Source organism: Chlorocebus sabaeus, chromosome 20 (genome assembly GCF_047675955.1).
Source record: "Chlorocebus sabaeus isolate Y175 chromosome 20, mChlSab1.0.hap1, whole genome shotgun sequence".
Lineage (NCBI taxonomy): Eukaryota > Metazoa > Chordata > Mammalia > Primates > Cercopithecidae > Chlorocebus > Chlorocebus sabaeus.
In genome coordinates, this window is record NC_132923.1 from 105,333,940 (window position 1) to 105,360,373 (window position 26,434).

Consider the following 26,434-nt stretch of genomic DNA (forward strand, 5'->3'; position numbering starts at 1 on the left):
AAACATGTCACATTGCAGTATACATATGTGGCTGCTACATATGAGTTACCCACAGTCCTCAGCACACATGTGGCACCTGTAAGCTTGCATACATATAGCATCCCTGCGCACAGGAGCAAGCAACATGCATTCAGGACTTGGGCACATGTTAATACACCGTGCATGTGTGTAGCACTTGCATGCACCTACCTAGGCAACATGGTAGTGCACACTTAGGGCACCTGTATGCATATGCAAAGTTCAGTGCACATGACTGGCACCTGCATGCACAGGGGCATGCAATATGCAATGCAAATGCTTCAGCCCGCAGGGCCCGGGAGACCCTGGCGGCGCGACAAGACTCCGGCATGGGTATAGCTAGAGGGGCGTCGCGGATCGCCTCATTCTGCGGTCCAGGAGGCAGCGGGCGGGGCGGGGGCTTACCCAGGGCTTCTCCCGCGCCGGCGCCTGGGGCCCAAAGCGGGGAGGTGGGGGGCGCGATCGGTTCGGCTGGCGCTGTTCCCCCTTTAACAGGAGGCGGCGCGCGTCGCCCCCGCCCCCCGCCCCTTCTCCCGCGGCTCCTCGCGCCCGGCCCGGCGCGCGCCCCCTCCCGGGCCCGGCCCGCGCAGGCGCCGCGTCCCGCCTCGGCCGTCACTTGGCCCGGCGCGCGCTGCGGGCAGCGGCCGGAGCGGCCGGAGGAACCGGGTTCGGCGGCAGCGGCGGCGGCGCTCAGAGACCGAGGAGGATGCGGCACCGGCTCTCAGAGCTCGGGGCTGCGGCCGCCGCCCGCAAATAGGAGGCGGCGCGCGGCGCGGGCGGTGCTCGGGGCGGGGGAGCGGGGGAGCGGGGGGCGGCGCGGCAAGGAGGCGGCGGCGGCGGCGGCGGCAGCAGCCCGCGCCCGGCCCGGCGCCCGCCCGCCCGCCCCGCGCTGCTCCACGGCGCCTTTTCTGCACCCGCTGCCCGGGAGAGCGGGAGCCTCGGCCCTCCGCGCGGCTGCAGCTACCTGCCCTGCGCCCGGCCCGGTCCCCGACTTAGGGATGGCAAACTTGCGCCCCGTGGCCGCCCCCGCCAGCGCCGGCCCCCGCTCCTGCTGCTGACGGCGCCTAGGTGAGTGCTCGGCCCCAGACCCCGACCTGGCCTCGCACCGAGCCCTCCCGGCGCGGTCCCGAGTTTCCGCACCGGCCCGGACTCGGGGCGCTCTCCCAACCCGTCTCTGCTGAATTCTCCCCTAGCCCGAACTGAGTTCGTTCAGCGTTCGCCCACCCCCATCTTCTGGGGAACTCCCAAACCTGGGGCCGAGGCCCCCTTAATCGCTGGTGAATCTCTAATCTCGGCCCCCCCTCCCCCAGCCTGGACCGACCCTCTTACCCATCTATGCTAAAGTCTCCCCCTCCAGAATTCTGACACAGACCGTGGTTGCTGTCTCGAGTCTTTCCCTATCTCGGCCTGGATCCGGGCGGTGCGCCCCCCACCTTTATTAGAGGCCCCCCCACATTAACCTGCGGCTCAACTGTGTCTCCCCCTCCATCTCCCATCACAGTCTGAATGCCGGACGCTGCTCCTCTCCTCCACTTCATCTCTGCCCGGAGTCTTTCCTGTCCCCATCCATATCTGCCCATAGTTTCTACCCTCCCCCGCGCCCGTACCCTGACCATGCTTCTTCTCTATTTCTGCCCCTAGTGCCCCCTCCCCCATATCTGCCCGGAGTCCCGCCTTCCCTCGCCAATCTTGCTGCAAGTCCCCTCCCCCCAGCTTGAAATTGGGGCCGTGTCCCCCGTGTCTGCTCCGCGCCCCCTCCCCTCCAGCTGAGATCCCGACTGGACCCGCATCCCTGACTCCTGTGTCCATCTTTGGCCGGAGTCTATCTGTCCATCCCCCATCCCTATCCTCCCACCCCTGGTCATAGAGCTGGGCACCAGACGCACCCTCCCGCAGCCCCAGGGCCGGCATGATCCGGAGGGGGTTGTAAGCTGTGAAGTTGGCGGCCACTCCCGCAGTCAGCTCGGTCCGAGGGTACAGCCGGGGGAAGTCCTCCGCGCCACGGCCCGCGCAGAGCGGGCGACGGGTCTGTTGTCCGCGGGGGGGGAGGGGCGCCCGGGCCGAGAGATGCCGCCTGCCTGCCCGCCTCGCCAGCTGCCGGCCGGGCCCCTGGGCGTCCTCTGGCGCCCCCTGCCCGAAGCCTGGGACCCGCCACCCCTTCTCCCGTGGGCAACCCCGGGTTTCCGCAGCCAGAGCATCAGCGGTGGCTGCAGGACTGACGCTGGGAAGTCCCTGGGGAGAGGAGATTGGTGGGCCAGGCCAGGTGCCTCCTTGTGCTAGCCATGCCCAAACACTGCTGGTTGTCAGGCCATATGTTCTGGCGGGTGGGATGGGTTGGGGTGGAGTGGAGGGCTCACCCCAGCAGCAAGTCAAGAGTCCTTTGAGCCTTCACGCACAGACCAGCAGGATTGGCCGCGGGCTCCAGGACGCCTGGTTGGGCTTGTTTGTGCTTGGTAAGGTGTTGCCAGGGAGCCTCTACCCCATGGCATTTCCCATGAGGTGAGGGCTGGGGGCAAAGGTGGGCTGTGCCTCGCTTGTGCATGGAGTCGGTTGTGGGGGAATCCACCTGACCCTGGGACAGAGCAAGCACCTGGGGAGTATCCTCTGCACTGCTACTGGGGTGAGGGGCAGTGTGGACTCTGTGCAGGATATGTCCTGGTGATGGTACTGGGGAGGTTAGGGAGGGTCTTCTCTGGACCAAGATTGAGAGAAGAGATCTTCCCCTCTTCTTCCCTCTCTCCTCCTTCCTCTCTCTCTTCTGCCCCCTTTCTGTATCACTCTTCAAAAGGACATGTCTAGTCTGGGGTGTGCGTGCGTGGTCTGCATTTCTGTAACACAAAGTGAGGTTCCATCTGGTCTCTGCCCCCATCCCTCCCTCCCTCCCCACCCCCAGGTAATGAAGCTGAGTAAGTAGTTAGGAACTCAGCTTTCAGTCAGACAACCTATGTTCAAAAGCTGTGTGACATGGGCAAGCTACTTAATCTTTCTGAGCCTCAATTGACCGTCTATAAAATGGGTCATTGATCACTGCCTCATATAGCTGTTGGGAGAATGAAGTTAGGTTGTTTGTATAGAGTGTCTGGCACCTAGCAATGTTCAATAATGATAGGGGTGTGGGGCTGTTTCTGTTCAAGGCCAAGGTCAGGGCCCTCTCCACTCCACTCCTAATCCCAAAAGAGAAAAATGAAAAATAGGTTCCAGTGCCTTCACTCCAACCCCCAGTATAATAAAGACAGAAACACCTTTAGCCCCCAGTCCCCTCCTCCCCCCCAAAGTATGGGTGCAGGGGTGCCAGTGACTGTCAGTTTCCCTCATCTCCTCCTTGGTCCTGCAACTTCCCACTATATTTCTCTGGAATCAGCTGTGGCCAGAGGGATATTAGTGAAAGCCAGGCCAAGGTCTCTGGGGTCTTGGTTCAAGTGTAGAGGCTGCAGAGGTGGGAGAAGTACAGAGAAGAAACCCCAGTCAGAGTCCCAGAAGGCAGGCAGCCTGTTGGGGGTAGCCAGGTGGGAAATCACTCAGCCATAGAAGAGCCTCTACCCTCCCCCAGGAGGTCAGACACCGTCAGGAATTTCCCAGGGCCCTTCGCCTCGGGTCAGAGTTAGCAGGGCCACCGGGCCTGAGGGCCTGAGGAGTTTGAAGAAACCTGGCTTTGGCCTAAGTGGCTTGGGGGAAGGGAAGGTGGCGCGGAGGAAGGGGACTCGAACCTGTGATGGCTGGAAGTCCTCTGGGCAGTGTGGCCGGACCTGGGTCCCACTGGGGAGTGGCAGCCTCCTCGTCACCCGCCTGCCCCGGCAGCCCTGACATTGGGGAACAAAAGCATTCGGTTCCTGTAGCAACGGCGGCTCCAGCTGCTGCAAAGTTCCGGGGAGGCGGGCGGAGGGCGGCTGAGTCACCGCCCCCTCCCCCGCCGCCCGCGCGGCACCGCCCCCAGGGGCTGAGGGCTGCCCCTTGTCCCCCTCCCGGTTCTGCCCGCGTTTTCCTGCTTAAGGAGGAACCCCCTTCCCCAAGAGAGCGACCCTCTCTGGCAGTTGGAGCGGCAGGGCTGCACAGAGGGGGTCGCGCCCTCCCCTCGGCCCAGTCCCCCAGCTCCGGAGGCAGGATGGAGGGTGTGCGCCCCCCGGGGCAACAGAGCTCTGGGAGAGCAGCTCCTGAGGACCCTGTCCTCCGGTCCGAGCACTGGCAGAGGACCCGAAGGCATCGAGTGGGGGTCCCTGCCTGCGTGGCGGCCTGGGCAGGGCGGGCGGCGAGCGCCCGGGAGGCGGAGGGTGAGTGACGGGCAGGCGAATTGGAGCTGCCAGGTGGATAAACGCGACGGATGTGCGCATCGCCGCGCCCCCTCCCCCGGCTCGCCCCTCCCCCGCCACCCAGCGTCAAATGGGAGTCATCCCGGGAATCCCCGACCGGCCCTGGCCCTGAGACACCCCTCTCTTGCTGCTCTGCCCCTTACCCCACAGTCTTGCCTTGGCCCTTTCAGCTGCTGAAAGCCTTGAATTCCTTTATTGGTGCAGAAGGGAAGCTGGGGAGCCCTGAGGGGTTGAAAGAAAGGGGATTGAGTGCGTTTGGGCAGGGTGGGATTCTTGGGCTTGCTAGGGTCAGGGGCATGTGGTGAAGGCAGCCCCCAGCCCCCTAGAGGAGGGGTCTTGGGTAGGGTTAAAGGTGAGAGGGAGACTACTCCAGTTAGCTCCTCACCCATCTCTGAGGGAGGAGGCCTTTTGATTCTCCTATCAGCCACCTCTGGCCCAGGAAGTTCTTCCTCAGAGCTGACCTTAGTACCTCTCCTCTCTAACTCTTGTGCAGGGATTGGTCTGTGGTCTTCCTGGGTTTGGAGGTAGCCAAGCCACTTAGGGTTCAACCCAAAGAGCCTTCCCAGAGGCAGTGTCCTGTACCTCAGCAGGCAAGAGGGTAGCGTTTATGAGGTCCTGAATAGACAGAGAGGAGACAGGGCTGTGGGCCAGGCTCTGTGTTGGGAACTTGTTGGGAGGCTGATGAGGTGTCTGCCATCCCGAGGGCAAGGCTCACGGTCTGCATTGCAGAGAGGGAAACTGAGGCTCAGGGAGGTTAATCATGACTAAGAGCCACTTGGGCTGCCTGTGAGACAAGGATCATCCTTCTAGGTCCCCTTCCCGGGGTGGCTCAGGGAGAGGCCTCTGGGTTGTCAGTGCTCCCAGGAGGACAGGCCTGGCTACACACAGGCAGGAGGGTCTTTAATGAACCAGTGGCTGTCTGTGACCCAGCTTGGAATTGGGTCTTTGCCTTATTTTGAATGATGGGAAGTGATATAAAAAGGTGCCCCAAAAGGTCTTATGTCGCAGCCGACACAGTGAGGGTCGCGCATGTCCAGGATGAAATCCCAGAATGAGCGTGAAGGTGTCTGAAGGAGACTGAGGGGAGGGGGGTTTGGGTTGGGTTAAAAGTGGCTCCGTTCTGGAGAAGCCAGCCTGTGGCTGTGAAGGATGTGGACCTTGTGCTTCTTGATGGGGCGGGGCTGTGGAGTAGGGCGCAGCAGCCCAGGAGCGGGGTAGGGGAGGGAGCCCCAGCTTCAGACACGCAAAGGAAGGCCCCGCACAGGATCCTGCCTGACACTTAGCTGTCATATGCCGAGCCTCAGAGGGCCAGATACTCATGTATGTTCTCACTTGAGAATGCGTGTGCACCTCTGTGCATGTGTACACATGTGAGCCTCTATACCCCTGTGTGTGCGTGTTCACTCCTGAGTGCACGTGACAGCATGAATCTGTGGGTTTCACCTCTCTGTCTGCATGTCCGTGTGCATATGTATCCGTTCGTATGCAGAACTCCTGTGAACGTCTGTGCACTCATGCTTTGGTGTGTCCTTAGGGCACAAGGGTGTTCAAACCCACATGTGTTGGTGTGTGTGTGAGGGGAGGTTCCCTGAGCTGCTGTAAGTGGGGGAGGGGAGGCCGGTTATAATGAGCCCCCACCTCCCCTCCACTGAGCAGCAGCCATGGCCTGAATTTTGCAGCCTGCTTAAAAATAATTGGGGGCAGTAGGGGGATTGGATGTCACTCATCATCAGCCGCTGGCTTTGCTAGTGCTGCAGCAGGTGGGGCGGGCTGAGCAGTTTGGGACAGGCATGATGTAGGGTGGGAAAGACCAGAGGTCTCATCCCTTTTTCAGCTCTGAGGAGGAGGGTGGGTGGGTGGGGGCAGAGGCACAGCCTGTCTGGCTTCTGCCGAATAACTCCATGCGGGTCTTGGGAGGAGGGTGGGGTGGCTCCTTTGCAGTGAGTAGGTCTTCCTGGAGCTACTCCACCATCTCCCCCAGCCCCTGTATGACTGGGAGGGGCAGATGCTTGCTTGGGCCTGGCTTGGAGGTATAGCACGAGGGGATGTGGCATCTGGGGCAGTGGGGAGCTCCATGGCTGCTGCACAGGGACTGGAAAGTTAGGGTTCTAAATCCTGTCCCCCCTCTGCCCAGTGTTGATACTCCTAAAGACCCAAGGGGAAGTCTGTTCCCTGGGAGCAACTGTGTCTTGGGAAAATCTAGCCGTACCTGTGAATTGTCTTGTGTTTCTGATTCAGTCCCCAGAGCTAATAGCTGCTCCATCTGGCCTGAAGCCTGAGCAGCAAGCACAGGGAAGGAGCAGAGGCTACTGGTGGAATAAGAAGGGCCTGGGCTGGGCCTCAGATCCTGGGCTTGAGTCCCCTCTGGCCACCTTTGTGTGATCTGGAGCGGGTTGTCTCCCTTTTCCTAGCCCCATCTTTTCTCCTCTGATGTGGACCAACTGGGCTCTAGGGGCCTGTGCAGTGCTGTGAGCGATCCTGTGGCATGGAGGAGGGAGGCCGTGTGGATTACTTGGGGGGTAGGATTGGAAGTGGGGCTGATTCAGACCACGCACTAGGTTCCATTTTCTGGGCAGTTGGATAGAGGCTGGGCAGGCTGTGGGCAGTGACACAGCCCTGGCCTGATGGGTGGGAGGGCACCTGCAGCTCTCCCCATCCTCAGCCCTCACCCACTCTAGCCTGACTGCTCTGTGTGTCTGTAGGGGTAGGGCTTGGGTCCTAGGTGCCCACCCACACCTGGAGTACATTCACACCTGTTGGGAGCTCAGCTTGGTGCAGCACTTTAAGGGAAGGTAGAAATCAACAAGTTCGGGTCCCCACTCTTAGGAACTGGAAGACCCATGAGCTGAATGAGCTAGTCTTAGGGAAATAGTATAGGAGAGAGGTCGAGACTGGCTGGTGGCTTCACAGGGCAGGGGGTAGCAGGCCCTGAACCAGACCTTGGAAGATAATCCCATGGAGCTGGAGGGAAAGAGGGAAGTAAGAGGGGGAATTTCTGCTCCCATTTTATGGACGAGAAAACTGAGGTTCATGAGGGTCACCCAGCTAGCAGGCGGCTGGCTGGGTTGGGGCTCAAGCCCAAAGTACCCTTGCTTGGTGCCTCTCCCCCTTGTTCCAACCAGGAAATCCACAGCAGTGATACACATGACATCCACACTGACAGTGCGCTCCCGTGGGCATGGCTCAGGTTGTGCGCAGTTCCTGGCACACTGGCTGTAACTCCGCCCCTTTCTCTCCCTCTCAGTAAAGCAAGTGAGAATGACATTGTTCCAGGAATAACCTCAAATTGCTCTAATTTATAAAAAAGCAAATCGTAGTCAAACATCACCGCTTTGACAATTACCGCAGGTTACGTGTGACATGCCTCACAGCTGATCATGACACACTGGGACTGAGAGCAACAGTTATGGAGAATACAGGTTGGATGGTGGGGCTGGGGCTTGGATCTGAATGTCAGGCAAATATGCTTGTAGTTGATGGGCTGACTGAGGAAACAGAACAATGGCAACAACAGCTACTTCAGGGTTCACAAGATTCCAGGTACTCTCTCGAGTCCTTTCCCTTACTTATCTCATTTTACCCTTGTAGGAAACCTGTGAGATAGGTACTATCATTGGTCCATTTTACAGGTAAGGAAACTGAGGCTCAGAGAGGTCAAGTCCCTTGTCTAAGTTCACACAGGTGGACCTGGGTGACACTCCTCCAAAGACCATGGTCTTAACTATGAGGCCCACTCCACAGCTCACCATAGGAGGTTCAGAGCCCATGCTGGCTGTGCTGGGGGCCCACTGACCACTGTCTCTCTCCACAGGGCAAGGGACATAGGATGACCCCAGCCTGTCCCCTCTTACTGTCTGTGATTCTGTCCCTGCGCCTGGCCGCCGCCTTCGACCCCGCCCCCAGTGCCTGCTCTGCCCTGGCCTCGGGTGTGCTCTACGGGGCCTTCTCGCTGCAGGACCTCTTTCCTACCATCGCCTCGGGCTGCTCCTGGACCCTGGAGAACCCTGACCCCACCAAGTACTCCCTCTACCTGCGCTTCAACCGCCAGGAGCAGGTGTGCGCACACTTTGCCCCCCGCCTGCTGCCCCTGGACCACTACCTGGTCAACTTTACCTGCCTGCGGCCTAGCCCCGAGGAGGCAGTGGCCCAGGCGGAGTCAGAGGTGGGGCGGCCAGAGGAGGAGGAGGCGGAGGCGGCAGCGGGGTTGGAGCTGTGCAGCGGCTCGGGCCCCTTCACGTTCCTGCACTTCGACAAGAACTTTGTGCAGCTGTGCCTGTCGGCTGAGCCCTCCGAGGCCCCGCGCCTGCTGGCGCCTGCTGCCCTAGCCTTCCGCTTTGTCGAGGTCTTGCTCATCAACAACAACAACTCCAGCCAGTTCACCTGTGGTGTGCTCTGCCGCTGGAGTGAGGAGTGTGGCCGCGCTGCCGGCAGGGCCTGCGGCTTTGCTCAGCCAGGCTGCAGCTGCCCTGGAGAGGCGGGGGCCGGTTCCGCCACCACCACATCTCCAGGCCCTCCTGCTGCCCACACCCTGTCCAATGCCCTGGTGCCCGGGGGCCCAGCCCCACCTGCTGAGGCCGATTTGCACTCGGGGAGCAGCAATGATCTATTCACAACCGAGATGAGATATGGTGAGTCTGAGCAGGGCCTGGGTGGGGCGGGGTCTGCAGGGGCTGACAGTGTCCTTGGTGTTCCTCCTGGCAGATCTTCGGCCATGCATGTAGCTGTTCACTGATGTCACCCTTCTGCTGAGCCTTGACCAAATGTTGCAGTCACCAAAATGCATGGCAGTGAGACCTCACTCTTGAAGAGTTTGAAGACTGGCTAGAAGAATGGGGGCACAGATCAGATAATGCAGGGTGATATATAAACCCAGGGAGGGACCTCCTAACTGGCCAGGCAGGAGAGGCTCCCTGAAGGAAGTAATGCAGGAACAGAGACCTGAAGGACAAGCAGAAGTGAGATGAGGGCATTGTAAGCAGAGGAAGAAGCGTGCACAAAGGCCCAAGGCTGGGAGTGATCGTGGCAGGCCCTGGTGCTGCAAGTTGACAAGTTTGCCTGGAGGCTGGAGTAGGCAGGGAACAGGGATGCATTCCTGTCCACACAGGTCAGTGAGCTTTGGCAGTTGCCCCAGGGTCAGGGCAGAGAGAGGCAAGGAAGAGTGTGCCTAGGTGAAGAGGCCTGAGCTTCCAGGCTGCCTTGGAGGGTTGGGCTGGCTCAGCTCCCGGTGTCCCCTGTCTCCCCCCTCAGGGCCCATGTCTTCTGGGACTGAGGCCGCCAGCTGCTAGAGCTTCCTGCTGACTGGGCAAAAGCTCTGCGAGCCCTTGAGTCCTGCCTTCTCCCACTCCCACCCCAACTCCCTCAGCCACGGCTGCCTTCTGCAGACCCTGCTTCCTGCAGCTTCAAGGGCCTGAGGGCCTCATCTGGATCTTGTGTGCCCGCTGAACAGTGCTGGGCCGGGGACTGACCAGGAGACCTGAAGGGAACAGGGACTGATGACATGGGGATGGGAAGGAGGCAGGTCTGGGGTCTGTTCTGCAGCTCTGGTACCGACAGGGAGGCCTCTCCTCTCTCTGGGCCTCAATTTCCCCATTTGGTATAACAGGTGCTGGCCTATCCTCATGAGGAACAAGGATGCAGGGATAGAGGATGGAAAGGGCATCTGGATTTCACTGGGAGAGTGTTTACAAGGAGACGGAGTATCGTGTGAGGGCTGCTAGGAGCACTGGAGGAGTGCAGCCTGTCCCCAGCCCTGCTTTGCTGGCTAGAGCCCTGGAGTTGGCCTCTACCTTTGACTGTTACCTTGAGTTGATCCCTTTATTTATGGTGGGCAATGATTTCTTTGTAGAATGGGGAGGTATCCCTGAATTAATTAGAGGGGGTAGTTATCTTGAAAGTAGCCTGACCCAGTACTTTGGATGGGGGCCTTCTTGGCCTCTCCAATGAGACATCTGGCATCGTGCCCATCCACGGCAAGTGCCCAGTGGCCTTGCTGTGGCCTCTCTCCCAGGCTAGCTTGGCCTCTAACGGCGGTCAATGAAGCCGTCCGAGTGACAGCCAGGCCGCGGGCAGGTTACAGGCCCTGGAGGCTGGCCTGGGATTTAGTGCCTGTAGGAAGAAATTGAATTTCGCTTCTTTGTTGAACATCGGCGGAGAACGCCAGGCGTATATCAGGAGGTTTATGGCTCTTCCTGCATGGCCACCACTGCCTGTCACTCTGTGGGGGTCTCCCCCATCGTGCTCAACTGCAGGCGGGTTCTTTTGTCTGGCTTTCCCTGCGGTCCATCGGCCCAGTGATCTGCAGTGGACGGAGCAAGGCTCTGCCCTCATGGGCGGGCACCATCTGGGCAGGCTGCCATGTGGAGCACAGAGCCAGGAGCAGCCAGCTGGGCTTGGTTGAAGCCGGAAGCAGGACTTGGTTGGTAGCTGGGGTGTCTTTGGGGATCAGAGAGGGCCGGCGATGGGAAAGGCACCATCATCAGCCTCTGCAGAGGCCTCTGGGGCTAGAGATGGGTGGAGATTGGATGCCTGATTATTCCTGGGCATGAGGCCAGGTGTCTCTTTGAGCAGGGAGCCCTGAGCTAGGGCTCCCAGCTGTTCCCAAGCCTGACCTCTGCTCTTGCCCCTTGTCCTACTTGGCATGTTTCCTTGGGGTTGCTTTTCAGGGAGGGCCCCTGTAGGGAGTTGGCATGGGATGGTGTGGCATCAGCTGTCATAAGGGGGCTCACATGGCACACTGGTGCCCAGAGCTGGGCTGGCACAGCCCCTTCCCCTCCCTTGGCAGGCAGGAAGTTCTTCTATTCTGCCATCTCCTCCCTCCTGCCCAACCTTTCTGGTGCGAGACACAGCGGGCACATAACTGTTTATTCCACATGTCAGGGCATGTCTGAGAGTCCGTGGCACCGTCTGTGCCTTGTGGCAGCACCACCTTTGCCAAGCCTTTGGTCCCCTCCATTCCTTCCCTTGTCTCCTCCCCACTGGGCTGCAGGAGAATGGACTGGCACCTGCAGCTGCCAGACTGAGAGCAAGCTTCGTGGGGATGGTAGTGAACACGAAGGGTGAGCCCCTTGTCCTGGCCCCTCTCCCAGGCACCAGGGCAGGGAAGCTGTGTTCATCCACTCTGGGACACCGCTGAGGGGGATCCACAGCAAGGCCTAGCAGGGTGGGCTTGGGCTGGTAGCGGAAGAGCACTGGGCTGGGGGCTGGTGGGCAGTGACTGGGCGGAGTGCCTGGGACGCCTCAGAGCCGAGTGAGTTTGACGAGAGGGTACAGGCGCCTGTTAATTTCACGCAAACTGCCTTTGATAGATCTCTTGTTATTTTTGGTGAGTTGAGCCATAAATTTGTGCCATCTTGCTGCCGCAATCTGTTAAGTGGGGGGAAAGGAAGAAAAGAAAGGCAGGCAGGAAGGAGCTTGGTGGAGGACTGACACGGAGGCTGGCTGAGGCCAGGGTTGGAAGGTGGGCTGCAGAGGTAGTGCCAGCTGCAGGGCTCAGCTCCTGAGAGCTGGTGCCAGCCTGCAGTTCCTGCCCACTGACCCTCTAATCCTGAGGAGGCGTTGGGCAGTGGGAATGGCTGTGCCCAGTGACACTTGGGAGAAAGAACCCCACCTCATGCACGCCTCTCTCCTTGGCCACAATCCCTACCTCCCCTGTGGGCATTGGCCTGCCCCTGGCTGCTTGCTGCAGGCTCGCCCTCCCCATCACCAGGCTCCATCCTTGGGGTGTGGCCACCAGGTGAACCTGGGGTCTCCTGGGAGGCAAGAGTGGGCTCAAACCCCCACCCTGCCACTGCTGCTCTGTGACTTGGTCAAGGTGCTGCCCATCTTGGGGCCCCAGAACCCCCAGTTATCTGTGTGTCACTCCCTGATCCAGTCCCCAGAAAATCCCCAGTGTTACCCAAAGTCCTCAGCCTGGTGTTCAAGGCCCACCAGGGACTTAGCTACCACCTGCTTTTCAGCCTTCTTTCAAATTTTCCCCGACGCTTTCAACCGAGACTACTCCCCTGGAATGGTCTTTGCCCTTGGTTTTCCAGAACTCCTGCCTCCTTCTAAGCACTGCTCAAGCCCTGTCCCCTCGAGGAGGCTGCCTCTGATTTGCCCAACCCTGTCCTGAGATTGGCATTTCCTTCCCAGCGCTCAGACCCTGCTGCTCTCTTTTGGCCATCCTGGTCTGGCAGCAGGAAGTGGGGACCTTCCCCGCCTGTTGGAGGCTCAGGCAGTGAGGAGGCAGAGTGGGGGCGGGGAGACCCAGCACACACGGTGGTGGTGTTTCCTGGAAGGTCCTTCCAGCCCAGGTCTGTGCTGGGGGAGCTCTGTGTTCTCTATCATAGGCTGGGGAGTGGGGCCCAGACGTCCCCAGACATCTCAGCAGGGACTGAGTTCCAGCCAATGCCTCACACACATCTTCATGTCTTTATCAGAGTGGAGTTTGTGCCAGGCCTAGGGCTGGCTCTGAATAAGATAGGAGGTGAGCTGGGCACACTGTCTGCCCACTGGTGGGGGAGAGAGAGCACTAACTAGGACAGTGGTGGTCAAGGCCACAGACTGAAGTTGCCCAGTCTGGGTTCAGTTCCGGACCATACCACTGACTAGCTGAGTGACTGTTGATAAGTTCCTTCACCCCTATTTCATCACCTGTAAAGCAAGGGTAGTGACAGCTATTCCACAGAGCTGTGGGGTGGGTTCAGTGAGAGGATGAGAGTAAGTGCTCAGTGCCTGGCACATGGTAGATGCCTAACAAAGTAGTAGCTGGGTCATCATAATTTAGTGTAATAGGTACGATTGTGACCCTGCCAGATGTCAAAGGAAGAGGAAGGGTAAGAGAGGGGAGGACGGTAGTGTAAAGGTGATTTGGAGTTGGGTTTTAAGGAATGAATAGGAATTCACTAGCCTGTGAAATTTCTCTTTCAATCGTATCATTTTTAAAATTTAATATATTAAAAATAAGTTTCATATCTTAAATGGAAAGAGTATCATTTATCTGAAATAGAAGATATCCAAAGAAACAACCACAGTGAAAACAAAGCGCCATTATTAACTTCTAGCTAGATGCTTTTCCTACCTCTCCGTTTGTTAGAGAGAGGAATTAGCACACATTGGGGATGTGTTAAAGTCTGGGACTGCACAGGCTTTATTTCTCATGCAGTTGGAAGGATTAAAGTGACCATGTAATTTATCATCTAAACTATGGCACATCTGAGGTTATGAAGGGGAAGAGGTGGGTACCATCAATTACATCAGGACAACAGGCACAAACCAGACTATCCCATACAAACTGATGAAGAGACCTGGGAGAGCCTGATAGCCTCAGTCTAGGATCCAGTGTTATTTAATGGCACATTTGTGAGCCACCCCAAGTCATCTTCCGCCCCATGCTTTGGGGAAGCTCTCAGGAGGAAGGGCTTTTGAGGTAGAGGAAACAGCCTGTGCAAGGGCGTGGAGGTGTGAACCACGCTGGGGGTAGGAGCTATAAAGAGACTGGAGGTGCTGGATGGTAGCCCTAATGGAGGGAGACGGGGCCAGGACTTTGACTGCCATCCCAGGACACTGGGGCCTCATCCTCTTGGCCAAGGGCTTTATGGCAGCAAGAAACTGGGTGTCGCGGGGGAAGCAGGCTGAGTCAGACACGATCCCTGCTCTCGAGGAGCTTCTGGCCACATGGGGGAGGTGGCAGGGACCCAGCTATCTCTGATGGGAGGCTGTGTAGATAGGTCAGCAGGCTGGGGAGGAAGAATTATTGGAGGCAGGGGTCTGGCATTCTGGCTAGGTACATGATCTCATAGGGGTACCCAGTTTCACTGGACTGCAGGGGTGGAGCCTGTGCCTTTCAAAAGCTACCTCTTTCCCCCACTGCGCCCTGTGATTCTGATACACTGTGGGGTACAAGAAGCACTGCTGGGGATGGGGTGCCATGGAGGGACATGACAAAGCATATGTCAGGGGGATCAGTCAGCTCCTGCTCAGGGCTCTGGGGCCAGCCTCAGGGAGGAAGCAGGGAGCCCCGGGAAGGGACAGTTGCTTTGTAAATCACAGCGCTCTCTCCCCGTGGAAGTGATGATTATTGTGGTTATTTTTAACACATTCATACCATAGTAGGCTGAGGGCACAGGACTGTGTGGAGTTTGGGGGACGGGGTCTGTGAAGCACAGCATAGCAGGTATCTGCAGTCCTGTGCAAGTGGCAAAGAGCCTGTGCTCACCTGGCCTGCTGGCACCAGGGGTGAGGCAAGAGGGTCCTCTGTGTGGTTGGGGTGGAGGAACTCCCAGCAATATCTGGCCCATGTGTGCTGAATGCCTGGCTTCCCGGAAGCTAGGCCTTCTGGGCAAGAGAGTGGCATGGGAGACTGAGACCCCTCCTCAGGGACCACAGAAGGGATGAGCCCAGGATCCTCACAGCTATAGAAGAAGGTGACCTGGGGACTAGGCCATAGAAAAGGGGACCAACATATCCAAACCCCGGTATTGTCAGTCTAGGAAGGCTTCCTGGAGGAGGTGGCAATTGACATGTAGATGATTTTGGCAGATTACAATAGAGGGAAGGGTATTTCAAGGGCAGGGAATAGTGTTAGCAGATGTGTGGAGGGAGGAAAGCATTTGTACATTCTAGGGATAATGAAAAGGGGTGACATCTCCTTTTTCTTTTTTGTTCTTTTTCTTTCTTTCTTTTTCTGAGACAGGGCCTCCTCTGTCTTCCAGACTGGAGTGCAGTGGCACAATCATGGCTTACTGCAGCCTCGAACTCATGGCCTCAAACAATCCTCCCACCTCAGCTTCCCAACTAGCTGGGACTACAGGCACATGTCACCAAGCCCAGCTAATTTTTTTGTATTTCTTTGTAAAGATGAGGTTTCCCCATGTTTCCAAGGGTAATCTTGAATTCCTGGGCTCAAACAATCCACTCTCCTCGGCCTCCCAAAGTGCTGAGACTGCAGGGGTGAGCCACCGCATTCTGCTGACATCTCCTTTTCATTGAGAGTGGATTGTGCTCCAGGCAGTCCACATCTCTGGTTTCACTGAATTCTCACAATGAACCTATGTGGTAGGAACTGTCCTCCTTACCTTCAGTTGAAGAATCTGAAGCTCAGAGAGGTGAGGTGCCTTGCCCAAGGGTACACAGCAAGACGGTGGCAGAGCTGTCAATCAAACCCACATGTGTCTGGCTCCAGAATCTGTGCCCTTCCCACAGGTCCATACGGGTTTGCAGTGTGTTTGGCTGCCCAGTGGGGTGAGGGAAACAGGATTGGACAGGTCAGCAGGGGCCAGAGCATGCCAGGCTCAGAGTTTCACACTGGCTGTAGCAGTGGAGGAGCCACTGAAGATTTCCTCAGCTGGGAGTGGTGTGGTTGAGGCTGGGATCCCCAAGGCTCACTTTGGAGGTTACACAGAGGAGAATCAGGCTCACGTCAGGGGAAAGGGGAGCAGGTGTGCAAAGGAGCAATTAGACAGTAGCATGAAAACAGGATAAGAGGGGCGAGGACTAGGGGCTTAGATGGAGGCGGGGAGTGACTTGGGGTCCCATGCAAATTAGGGAAGGTATCTCCAAGGAGGTCCAAGTTGAGTGGCATTTTGTCAGAGCCAGTGCAGTACAGTGGAAAAAGCATGGCCTCTGGAGTCAGGCAGGCCTGGGTTTGAATCCCACCTCAGGCTCTCTCCAATGTGAGACCTTGGAGCCTTCTTTCTCTTTAGTAAAATGGGGGAAACCAGCCCTGATGAGGATGAAATGGGGTGATGCCGAGTGCATAGTGACTGGCGTGTAGGAGTTGTTTAGCAAACGTTGCCTTATTCAGAACAGAACAGTTACGAGGTCATCAGGTGGTCGAGTGAGGAAGCGTGTCCCAGGCAGCACATCTGTGCCCACGACTGGCAACGCGATGGGAAAGCTGATAGACTGCAGGACTGCAGGCCTTGGGGCACCTGGCCCACAAGCCGCTGAGCTCACTGGGTGGAACACTCGGGAGTTCTCGGGGTACTCACGTCCCTTCTGGGGGCCCCTCCTGTCCTCTTGGACCCTGCCTGGCTCAGCTTCCCCGTGGCTTGCCCTGTTCTGGCCTCAGGGCTGGCTGGGGCCTGCACACAGTGTGTGCTGCCTAAGTGTGTGTTTCAGTAGATGATACCTCTGCTCTTACCTGTCTTCTTCCCCGTCCAGGGAGAACCAGCCCTCCCCTGTGTGGGGATAAAGTGCTGGCCTGTCCTCTCCTCTGAGTGGGATGGGTGGGAATGGAGGGGCGGGTCGGCAGTGTAGGGCCTGGTTGTGTGGCCCTGGGCTTGTACCTTCCCCTCTCTGGCCCAGCTCAGGAGGCCAGAAAAGGGATCCAAAAGCTGAACCTCGGACATGTTCTGATTCTCAAATAGGGTGGATTCTGGAAACCACTGACTGCCACCTGCTCCCTGCTCGCCCTGCCCCTCCTGTGACATTGTGGGGCTGGCCAGCAGATGGTCCGTGAGCGGTTAGAAGAGGAGCAGGGACCACAGGAAGCGGTGTGAGTCCCCGACAAGCAGGTCAGGCTGGTCTCTCACGTGTCCACATTTGGTGGACACTGGATGCCAGACTGGTAGATGCCCCAGACATGATGATGGGCAGGAAGCCCACACAGGAGCTGAATGGGAGGACTCTCAGCTGGATTTGCACCTCCAAAGTGTTTGTGAATAAATAGGGGCCAGAAGCCGTGTCTTTGAGCCTGTCTTAGTGGTCCCTTTGATGCAGGCTGGCGTATCAAATCTGAATGCTGGTGCTGTGGGAAGGAGCTCATACTTTGCATGGGGAGTCAGGATTACAAATGACCATTCCCCGTGAGCCCCATTGTGGGGGAAACTGGGAACAATGTATTCATTGGTGCTTATTTCTTGGTATTTCGCTGGGCTGAGTTTTGTGCTGGCATTCCCTGGGGGTCGAGGAGAGGACTCAGCCTTCCCTCAGCGGGCTTATGGTAGAGATTGGGGGGTATTTCTGACAGTCAGAAGATGGACCCATCTGTGATGAGAGGGCACATAGAAGAGCGGGTGGCCGACTCTGCCTCAGGAGTTGACAATATGGAAGTCTCCATAGATGAGAGGTCATTTGAGGTGGGTTTTGAAGGTCAAGTAGGAGTTTTCTAGGCAAAGAGGGTGGGGGAACAAGCAGGTAGAAGTTTGAGAGGAGAGGGTGGGCCTCTTGGACATGCTGAATTTGATGGTCAGAAGAACTGCTCAGGAGGCAGGAGGATATCCAGGAGTGGAGCACAGGAAAGGCAGGGCCGGGGGATGATGATTTGGGAGCATTGGTTCAGAGGGAGTTAATTAAGCCTGCGGGGAGTGCTTGCAGTGAAAACAGAACAAAGCATGGACTCCTGATATGGGAAACAGCAGGAAAATAGACCACTCAAGGAGATGGGGACAGAGTAGCTAGAGAGGTGGGAAACCAGGAGAGTGCTTCAAGGCAGGACGAGTCAACAGGACCAAATGCTGCTGAGGGGTGAAGCAAGACCAGGTCTGCAAAGCGTCCACAGGATTTAGCAACACGGAGGGCGCTGATGACTTTATCAAGAGCACGTTCAGCAGAGAGATGTGGGCAGAAGCCAGACTGCAGTGGATTAACAGGGGAGGTGACATTTGAGCCAGGAAGTGGTGTGTCAGGTGAAAAACCAGAGTGCCGGCTGCGGACCAGTCACTGATGGTGGAGGGAAGCAGAGGGTCAGAGCAGGGCCTGTCCAAGAAGGGAGGAGGCCTGGATCCGTTCCTGGGCTGCTGCAAGGGGAGAATGCTGATGGGTGCTGACGAGAGGGGATAATGGGTGGAGCCCTCCTGAAGGCAGGAGGAGGGGGATGCAGGCCCAGGCCACAGAGCTGGCCTTTGTGGGGAGAAGGGCTGCAGGGAAGTTAGTAGTTGGAGAGGCTGGGCAAGAAGTTGGGGGCTCCCGATGTCGAGGTCATCGCTGAGAGAGTGGGCAGAGATGGGCTTGAGGAGAGAGGACAAGGTGCAGTATGGCCGCGGTGGGGAATGAGGAGGGAATGGAGCCAAGAAGGGCCACTGAGAAGCCCTGGGTGCCCAGCGGATGTGGAGCCCCTGAAGCTGTCACAGTGCCAGTTGGCACAACCGTAGATTTCTTCAGCAGCCTGGGGGTGGGCGTGGAGAGGGTAGCTTGTCACAAGGCTCCAGGGCTGGGGACGGCTGAGCGGGCATGACGGAAGGCTGGGGGAGGGGATCGAGGAGCTGGCACGCCTGGCCCTGCCACCTCCTCTGTGGTCCCAAGAGAGGCAAGGGCCAAGTGGAACTGCAGATGCTATTCAGAGGGAGTAGGCTCGGGTAGCACACGAGGGGCTGGAAGGGGTGGAGGCTGTGAAGAGAAGGGAGATGATAAAAATAAACGAGAGCGACTGTCTTCTGAGTACTTGCCGTGTGCCAAGTAGGGTGCTGAGGGTTTCAGGGCCCTCCTGGCAGGGGGTCCTCACTTGAGTCCTGGGGGCGGAGTATAATGAATGTCGTTCTCCAGAGGATAAAGCAGGGTCAGAGAGGTGAAGAGACCTTCCTGAGGCCACGCAGCTGATCAGTGTCAACACCCCATTTGGGATCCAGGGTTAACTCACTCCAAAGCTCTTCTGGGAGTCCAGGTTTCAGAGATGGAGAAATTTCAGGGACCATGTGGATCAGGCCCTGGGGCTGGTGACTGACGTGGAGGGAAAGGCCCCAGAGTGGATGAGTCCAGAGGCTGAGTTGGATGGCAGTTCCGAGCCCCCAGGCAGCGGGTTTGCTCAGGGTGGCAGCTCCTCATGCTTGGTGAGAAAGAGCTTCCTCTCAGCTGCAGTGCCTGGGCTGGGCAGCAGGGGGCAGGAAGAGGCAGCCCTGGTGGCTCTCTTCACACTCAGAGCGCCTGTCACGTGCTGCCGGCTTTTAGGATTAGGAAGGAGCTTGGAGGTGGGGGAGAGGAGCACCCAATACTCTGGGGACAGCATGGGGTGAGCCCATCCTCAAAGGCTCTTCCAGTCCCACCTGCTCATGCAGAGGCTGCTGGGCCTTTCCCTTCTGCGCCCATGTCTGCCCCTCCCTGACACCCCATTGTGAGAGAGGGCCCTGATGAGCTCATGTCTGAGCAGGAGGGCCAGGCTTTGGAGAATGGAAGCCACCAGGGCTAGTAGTGCTTCCAAGGCCTAGACCAGACACATAAATCAGGGCAGCTGAGAGCCTGGTGAGGCCAGGGTGAAGGCAGCCTGGCCTCCTCAAGCACCTGCTGCTCTCCTGGCCTCAGGGCCAGCAGGAGAAAGGTCTGTTGGATGTGGGCACCTGCCCTAGGCCCCTTGGGTCTCGTGGGGTGGCATTCTGACCTGTGCCTCCAGGTCATAGTCCAGTGCTGCTTGAGGAGCATGAACTGTATCTCAGAGATAGGCTCGGGGCCAGGGTTGCCGCAGCTCAGCTTGGATGTTTCTTCAGTCCCTAGAAGTCAGTCCAGTGGAGGAGCAAATGCAGCTGTGTGCTCTTGGACAAGGCACTTCCCCTTTCTAGCCCTCAGTTTCCTCGTCTGTAAACAGAGATGATGGTTCTTCCTTCCAGTGAGAGGACTAAAGGAGAGGGGTATGGGCCGCACTTGGCACAGAAGCGTTCCCAGAGCTCTTTCACGTGGGCGGCCGTGCCCCTTAAATCTCCCCCACATCTGGCTGAGGCAAGAGGTGGAAAAGATGACTGTGAGGCCAAGGGCTAGTCCTGTGTAGCCTTCTGAACCTAAGTTTCCTTGTCTGAAGCAGTAGTGGTGGGACAGAGGGCAGGATGTGATCCTGGGAGAGCATCATGCAGTTGGTTCCAGGCCCTCAGGCGAAGGGCAAGCAAGGCTCCCTTCACTGTGCCACTGTGGCAGGACCTAGCTGGCCTTTGCTGAGCCCCTGCCACCACCTCCGTGTTCCAGGTGAGGAGCCGGAAGAGGAACCGAAAGTGAAAACCCAGTGGCCGAGGTCTGCAGATGAGCCTGGGCTATACATGGCGCAGACAGGTAACTCGGGCCCGCCTCCCTTCCTCTGTGGCGGGGGCCCGACTGTGTGTGTCTGGTGGCGTGTGTGCTTGGTGTGTGCCTGTCTGTCTCTGTCCTGGAGTTCAGTCGCATCTGTGCCACATGAAGCTTGTGGGAAGGGCTGGGTGGTCTCCTGAAGAGTCTGTTACTTGGGGTCAGGGTAGGAGGATCCCTCTGATGCCTGCCCCCACCTTACTGCCGCTCCCCCTATCCCTATGAGACTGAGTGCTTGGGAGGTGCCCCCTGCCGCCGACGCTGTCCCTCTCTCGTAGGCGACCCGGCGGCTGAGGAGTGGTCCCCGTGGAGCGTGTGTTCCCTGACGTGTGGGCAGGGTCTGCAGGTGCGGACCCGCTCCTGCGTGTCCTCCCCCTATGGGACCCTGTGCAGCGGGCCCCTGCGGGAGACCCGGCCCTGCAACAATTCAGCCACCTGCCCAGGTAGGCCCATCCTCCTCCCCACCCCATCTGCCTGCAGGGTTAGGTCCTGCCTGGGACTCGGGCAGATTAATCTCCAAAATGGTTGGTTGCCTCCTCCTTTCATTCAACAAATGTGGCTGCTCCCCACACCATGCCCAACTGTGCACCATGCCAGCCTGGCGCAGGGCACTGGGGGCACAGATGGATCAGACCAGGGCCCATGCTACTGGGTCCGGTTCTGGGCACATCATTCCCCCAGTGCCTGCATCCTGGTAACCAAAGCTCATGTTTTTACCCACTCCGCTCTGGCCATATCAGTAGCTCGCGCACTTTCCCACCTCCCTGCATTTGCTGATTCTTGTCCTATCCTTCCTCCCCCACCTTGACTATTCAAATTCAACCTGTCCTTCAAGATCTAAGACAAATGCCACTTCCCTGACCTTCCCCTCCCTCCTTTGGGCTCCCCCTCTCCAGGGAGCCTCCCCCAAGCCTCCCTCAGTTGAGTGTGTAGTTGTTAAGGAAATGCATGTGCTTGCTTGAGACAGTAAGGGCAGGGCAGCCTCAGCCAGTCCTGCTCCTTGCTCCCTGCGGGGGTGAAGTGGGGCCTAGGCCATGCCAGTGGTATTGTGGATTTAGAGCAGGGCCTACCTGGGAAGGGCTCTTGGTACCTGGGGGTGTGGCAGGAGTTTGCAAAGGCCTGAGGCAGAGCTGTGTTCCAGAGTGTGAGCTCGGTGTGTCGGTGTCTGTGTAGAGGTTCATGTTTAATTGTGTGTCTATGCGCTTGGGGCTGGGAAGGGCACTTCTCTTGCCCCCGGACTGCTGTGTTGTATTGAGGTTGTGGGTCTAGGGGTGGGGTGGGGAGGGGTGGAATGGCGTGGATCCTGGGTCCTTTCCTGAATTTTCCTGTGCCCTCAGGAGAGGACCCCTGGTTCTCCTCCTCTGTTGGTCCTGGCCTCCTTGTCCAGGCGTCCACAGGGGCTATCCTATGTGAATTAGGACCAGAAGCCTGGGTCTTGCATATCCCTTCGAAGGGTCGCGCCTTGGTGGGGCCCTGGGAGATCCCCCTGTCAACAGAACTCGGGGCAGAGCCAATGAGGAGCAGCCGCAGAGCTGCGGAGCTCCTGATTGGTGGGCGGATGGGCAGGCTCTGGTGGTGGGCGGGGCCATGGTGCCGCCCAGCCACCGGCCACGTGCTTCCTTGCAGTGCACGGCGTGTGGGAGGAGTGGGGGTCCTGGAGCCTGTGCTCCCGCAGCTGCGGGCGGGGGTCCCGGAGCCGGATGCGGACCTGCGTGCCCCCCCAGCACGGCGGCAAGGCCTGCGAGGGTCCTGAGCTGCAGACTAAGCTCTGCAGTATGGCTGCCTGCCCGGGTCAGTAGCGCCCGTGGGCTTCCATGAGGGCGCTGGCCAGCCCGGTGGGGGGTTGGGAGACCTGGGGAGGCAATCAGGTCCAGTGACCTGCCCCTGGGAGCCCCGTAAACTTTGACCAAGCATGGGGAGACTGGAGAAGTATGCCTGCCTGTGTGCGAGGTGACCCCCTAGCCCTGACTTGAGTTAGTACTCTGTGACTCCATCAAAAGGGGACCACTCTTTCTCCAAGTCCTGGGCTGCCCTTGCATTTTGGTGCCTGGCCAGCTGGACTGTGAGAGGACACAAAGTTCGGCTGAAGTACTGACAAAGATCAGAAGACACCCCTGCAGCCCCTTCCCTTAGCCAGAAGTGAGTTGTGCCTGGTGCTAAGAGGAGAGGTGTCCTGTATTTCTGGAACTGGTGGCAGGCAGGCAGCATGAGACCCAGGCACTACCTGCTCACTCCAGCCTCCCTCATAACCCCCTCCCCTCCCCACTCCAGTGGGTCTGGCCTGGCTCAAATCTGAAGGCCTAGCAGGCTCTGGGTCTCCCTCTGGTGCTCCACACCACCAACCCTCACACATCCTGCTCAACAGCCACCCCTGCTTGTGTCTCCCCATGCAGTGGAAGGCCAGTGGCTAGAATGGGGTCCCTGGGGCCCATGCTCCACGTCCTGTGCCAATGGGACCCAGCAGCGCAGCCGGAAGTGCAGTGTGGCGGGCCCAGCCTGGGCCACATGCACGGGTGCCCTCACTGACACCCGGGAGTGCAGCAACCTCGAGTGCCCGGGTGAGTGCTTGGCACAGGGGTGGCAGGTGGCAGCTCTGGCCATGGGGGCACCTGGGCCCACTCATGCCTCCCCTCTCCCACAGCCACTGATAGCAAGTGGGGGCCATGGAATGCATGGAGCCTGTGCTCTAAGACGTGTGACACAGGCTGGCAGCGCCGCTTCCGCATGTGCCAGGCCACGGGCACGCAGGGCTACCCCTGCGAGGGCACCGGAGAGGAGGTGAAGCCTTGTAGTGAGAAGAGGTGTCCAGGTACTGCCCTAATGACCCTGGGGGCTGGGGGCCCCACGTACGGGCCCAGCTGAGCCTTACTCCTGCACCCACAGCCTTCCACGAGATGTGCAGGGATGAGTACGTGATGCTGATGACGTGGAAGAAGGCAGCTGCTGGTGAGATCATCTACAACAAGTGCCCCCCGAACGCCTCAGGTAAGGGGCAGGTGGATTTCCCTGCCACCACCACCCCTGCCATTCTCATTGCCCCCCTTCTGCACCCCCAGCCTCTCTGAGGTGTGGAGGAGTGGGGGTGAGAGCTCAGTGCCCATGCCCAGACCTCTGTCCTATTGCCCTGCAGGGTCTGCCAGCCGCCGCTGTCTCCTCAGTGCCCAAGGCGTGGCGTACTGGGGGCTGCCCAGCTTTGCTCGCTGCATCTCCCATGAGTACCGCTACCTGTATCTGTCAGTGAGTGCGCCCTGCTGGGCTGGGGCACCGCAGAATCTGTCTCAGACTCTGCTAAGGGGTGGAGGGAGCGTGATTCTCACTCATTCCCACGTGCCTTGGCATATGCTGTGCCCACTTCTGCCTGGCTGTGCCTCTCCTTGTCTGGCAAACTCCTACTCATACCTCAAGGCCTGACTCTTGAGTGTCTTCTTTTATCCCTGGTGCCTACCTCTGCACTCCTGCAGATTGAGCTCCTCAGTCATTAGGTGCTCATCCAAGTATCTGTGTGTGCTGCTAGACTGGGGCCTCCTGGAAGTCAGGGGAAACATTGAATTTAGTTTTGTGTCCCCAGCGCCCAGCCCAGGGCCAGTCATGGGGTAAGAGCAGTGTCAGCAAATATGTGTATACGTTTGACTATAACTGGGTATTAATTGTGTGAATGCATTTAGAGCTTGTGTTGAGAGAGAGTGAGAGAGAGAGAGAGAGAGAGAGAAAGAGACTGTGTGTGTGTGTATGTGTGTGTGTGTGCGCGCGCGCACGCGCACACACAGACACACTCATTACACATGACCCCTTTGGGATGGGGAGGTACCCTGTTCCCATACTGTGCTTGTATCTTTCATATGTACATCTGAACACCTTTTTTTCTCTAGGTGTTTCTATTTCAGTCTTTTTTAAAGTACCCTTTGGGATTCTCTCTGTCTTTATGAGTCTCTTTCTCGGATTCTGTCTCCCCTGTGCGCCCCTTTGAGCCTCTTTGACCCTTTCCCCCTTTCTCTCCCCGTGGATGCAAGCAGTGGGTGGACTGGAGTGGGATGGGCCAGGGTCTGGTTCCAGCTCCTGACACTTCAGTGACTGTGGCCCCCTCATCACCTACAGCTTAGGGAGCACCTGGCCAAGGGGCAGCGCATGCTGGCGGGCGAGGGCATGTCACAGGTGGTGCGCAGCCTGCAGGAGCTACTGGCCCGGCGCACCTACTATAGTGGGGACCTGCTCTTCTCTGTGGACATTCTGAGGAATGTCACTGACACCTTTAAGAGGGCCACCTACGTGCCCTCAGCTGATGATGTGCAGGTACCGCCTAGGAGGAAGGAGGGCGGAGGGTGGAGAAGGCCCAGACTGAAGGGGGAGGCCAGGCCCCTAGGCAGAGTCTGCTTCAGAGGCGGCAAGTTTGGCTGTAGTGGGGGAAGCCCCCTGTTCCCTGGGGCTAGGACCCCCTGCCACTCATTGCTCTCTCCCCAGCGCTTCTTCCAGGTGGTGAGCTTCATGGTGGATGCGGAAAACAAGGAGAAGTGGGACGATGCTCAGCAGGTGCGGGGCACAGCTGCCAGCTTCTCCTCCCGTGACCCACCCTGCCTTGGACCCTTACACACTCTCTGTCCCCAGGTGTCGCCTGGCTCTGTGCACCTGCTCCGTGTCGTGGAGGACTTCATTCACCTGGTGGGCGATGCTCTCAAGGCCTTCCAGAGCTCTCTGATTGTCACGGACAATCTAGGTAGAAGGAGGCAGGCAGGGGAGGGGGTCCTGAATGTGCCAGAACTCAGGAGGTTCCATCTTTCCTCTACCTAACCCCATATTTGTGTCTTTCTCTCCACATTCCACCCTCTCCTTCTTCTCTGTGTGGTCTGTTTCTCTGTGTACATCTTTCTGTCTCTGTGTTTGTACCAACTTCGGTGTCCTCATCTTCCTTTCCTGGTACGTGTTTCCCTTACATCTATCTCTTCCCCTGGTCTGCCACCCTTTGCCTCTGCCCCTCTGTCTGTCTCTGCCCACCCTTCTCCCACTGCAGTGATCAGCATTCAGCGAGAGCCCGTCTCAGCTGTGTCCAGCGACATCACGTTCCCCATGCGGGGCCGCCGGGGCATGAAGGACTGGGTGCGGCACTCAGAGGACCGCCTCTTCCTGCCCAAGGAGGTGCTCAGCCTCTCCTCCCCAGGGAAACCAGCCACATCGGGGGCAGCAGGCAGCCCTGGCAGGGGGAGGGGCCCAGGAACGGTGCCCCCTGGCCCGGGCCACTCCCACCAGCGCCTCCTCCCAGCAGACCCCGATGAGTCCTCCTACTTTGTGATTGGTGCTGTGCTCTACCGCACCCTTGGCCTCATCCTGCCGCCCCCCAGGTGAGTCCTGGGGATGGGTGGATGGGGCTGCTGAGGGTCCAGGAAGGCCCAGGTAAGGGAAGGAGGACTGAGCCAGTGCTGGCTGCAGAGATCCATGGCAGCCTCCTCCACCTTCAGGAACCCCTTGCCTGGCTCTGGATACGTGCTTCTCAAATATATCCATGCTGCTCCCAGAGGCTGGGCTGCCACCCAGGGCGTGATGGACAGAGCTCTAGACCTCACCCGAGGTCCTGGATCCCACTGAGCTAGGCCTTCCCCTAGGTCTTGGCTCCCTGGAAACTTCTGCCCCCCCATCCAAAGCAGCTTCAGGGTTTCTGATGGGGGCTGGCACCCGCTGGCAGGAGCTGACTTCAGTACCTGTCCCCCAGGCCCCCACTGGCCGTCACATCGCGGGTGATGACAGTGACTGTGCGCCCCCCTACCCAGCCTCCAGCCGAGCCCCTCATCACTGTGGAGCTCTCCTACATCATCAATGTGAGTGGAGATCCACGCAGAAACCCTGGGTGCACCCCAACCTGGGTGGCCAGAGGCCTGCCTGGTGGGATGCACTCTGTCCCTGATGGTGGGCTGAACCTTGGACCTGTGTGGGAGGTGCTGTGGCCCCCATGGCATGGGCAGTGGTGGGGTGTGGTGAGCTTCCCACTTTAGACTGCACTCGTGTCTTCTGCTCCCTAGGGCACCACGGATCCCCATTGCGCCAGCTGGGACTACTCCAGAGCGTGAGTTGGGTGGCTCCTCTGGGTGAGGAAGGGAGCAGCCCTAGGGCCCCTTGTCAGAAAGGGGTCTCCTGCCTGAAAGGCAAGAGGGATTTTT

At 58.5% G+C, this 26,434-nt stretch overlaps 1 protein-coding gene across 12 annotated transcripts in view; it reads left to right on the top strand.

Moving 5' to 3' along the window:
* The first annotated feature begins 899 nt into the window (after positions 1-899).
* ADGRB2 (adhesion G protein-coupled receptor B2) overlaps positions 900-26,434 on the top strand; it is a 36,980-nt gene continuing 11,445 nt past the window's right edge. For 6 of the 12 annotated variants that reach the window (XM_007979624.3, XM_073007564.1, XM_073007563.1 and 3 more), the window contains exons 1-15: positions 900-1,086; positions 8,137-8,953; positions 20,193-20,276; positions 20,567-20,731; positions 21,915-22,079; positions 22,682-22,846; positions 22,930-23,097; positions 23,172-23,273; positions 23,419-23,525; positions 24,384-24,578; positions 24,747-24,815; positions 24,891-24,999; positions 25,294-25,621; positions 25,990-26,095; positions 26,297-26,340. In XM_007979624.3, the coding sequence (XP_007977815.1) occupies positions 8,152-8,953; positions 20,193-20,276; positions 20,567-20,731; positions 21,915-22,079; positions 22,682-22,846; positions 22,930-23,097; positions 23,172-23,273; positions 23,419-23,525; positions 24,384-24,578; positions 24,747-24,815; positions 24,891-24,999; positions 25,294-25,621; positions 25,990-26,095; positions 26,297-26,340 (2,609 nt within the window). In that variant the 5' untranslated portion in view covers positions 900-1,086; positions 8,137-8,151. Of the gene's footprint in view, positions 1,087-4,183; positions 4,287-8,136; positions 8,954-20,192; positions 20,277-20,566; positions 20,732-21,914; positions 22,080-22,681; positions 22,847-22,929; positions 23,098-23,171; positions 23,274-23,418; positions 23,526-24,383; positions 24,579-24,746; positions 24,816-24,890; positions 25,000-25,293; positions 25,622-25,989; positions 26,096-26,296; positions 26,341-26,434 lie in introns of those variants that run through there. The other 6 variants (XM_073007569.1, XM_073007571.1, XM_073007572.1 and 3 more) reach the window with 3 other exon arrangements.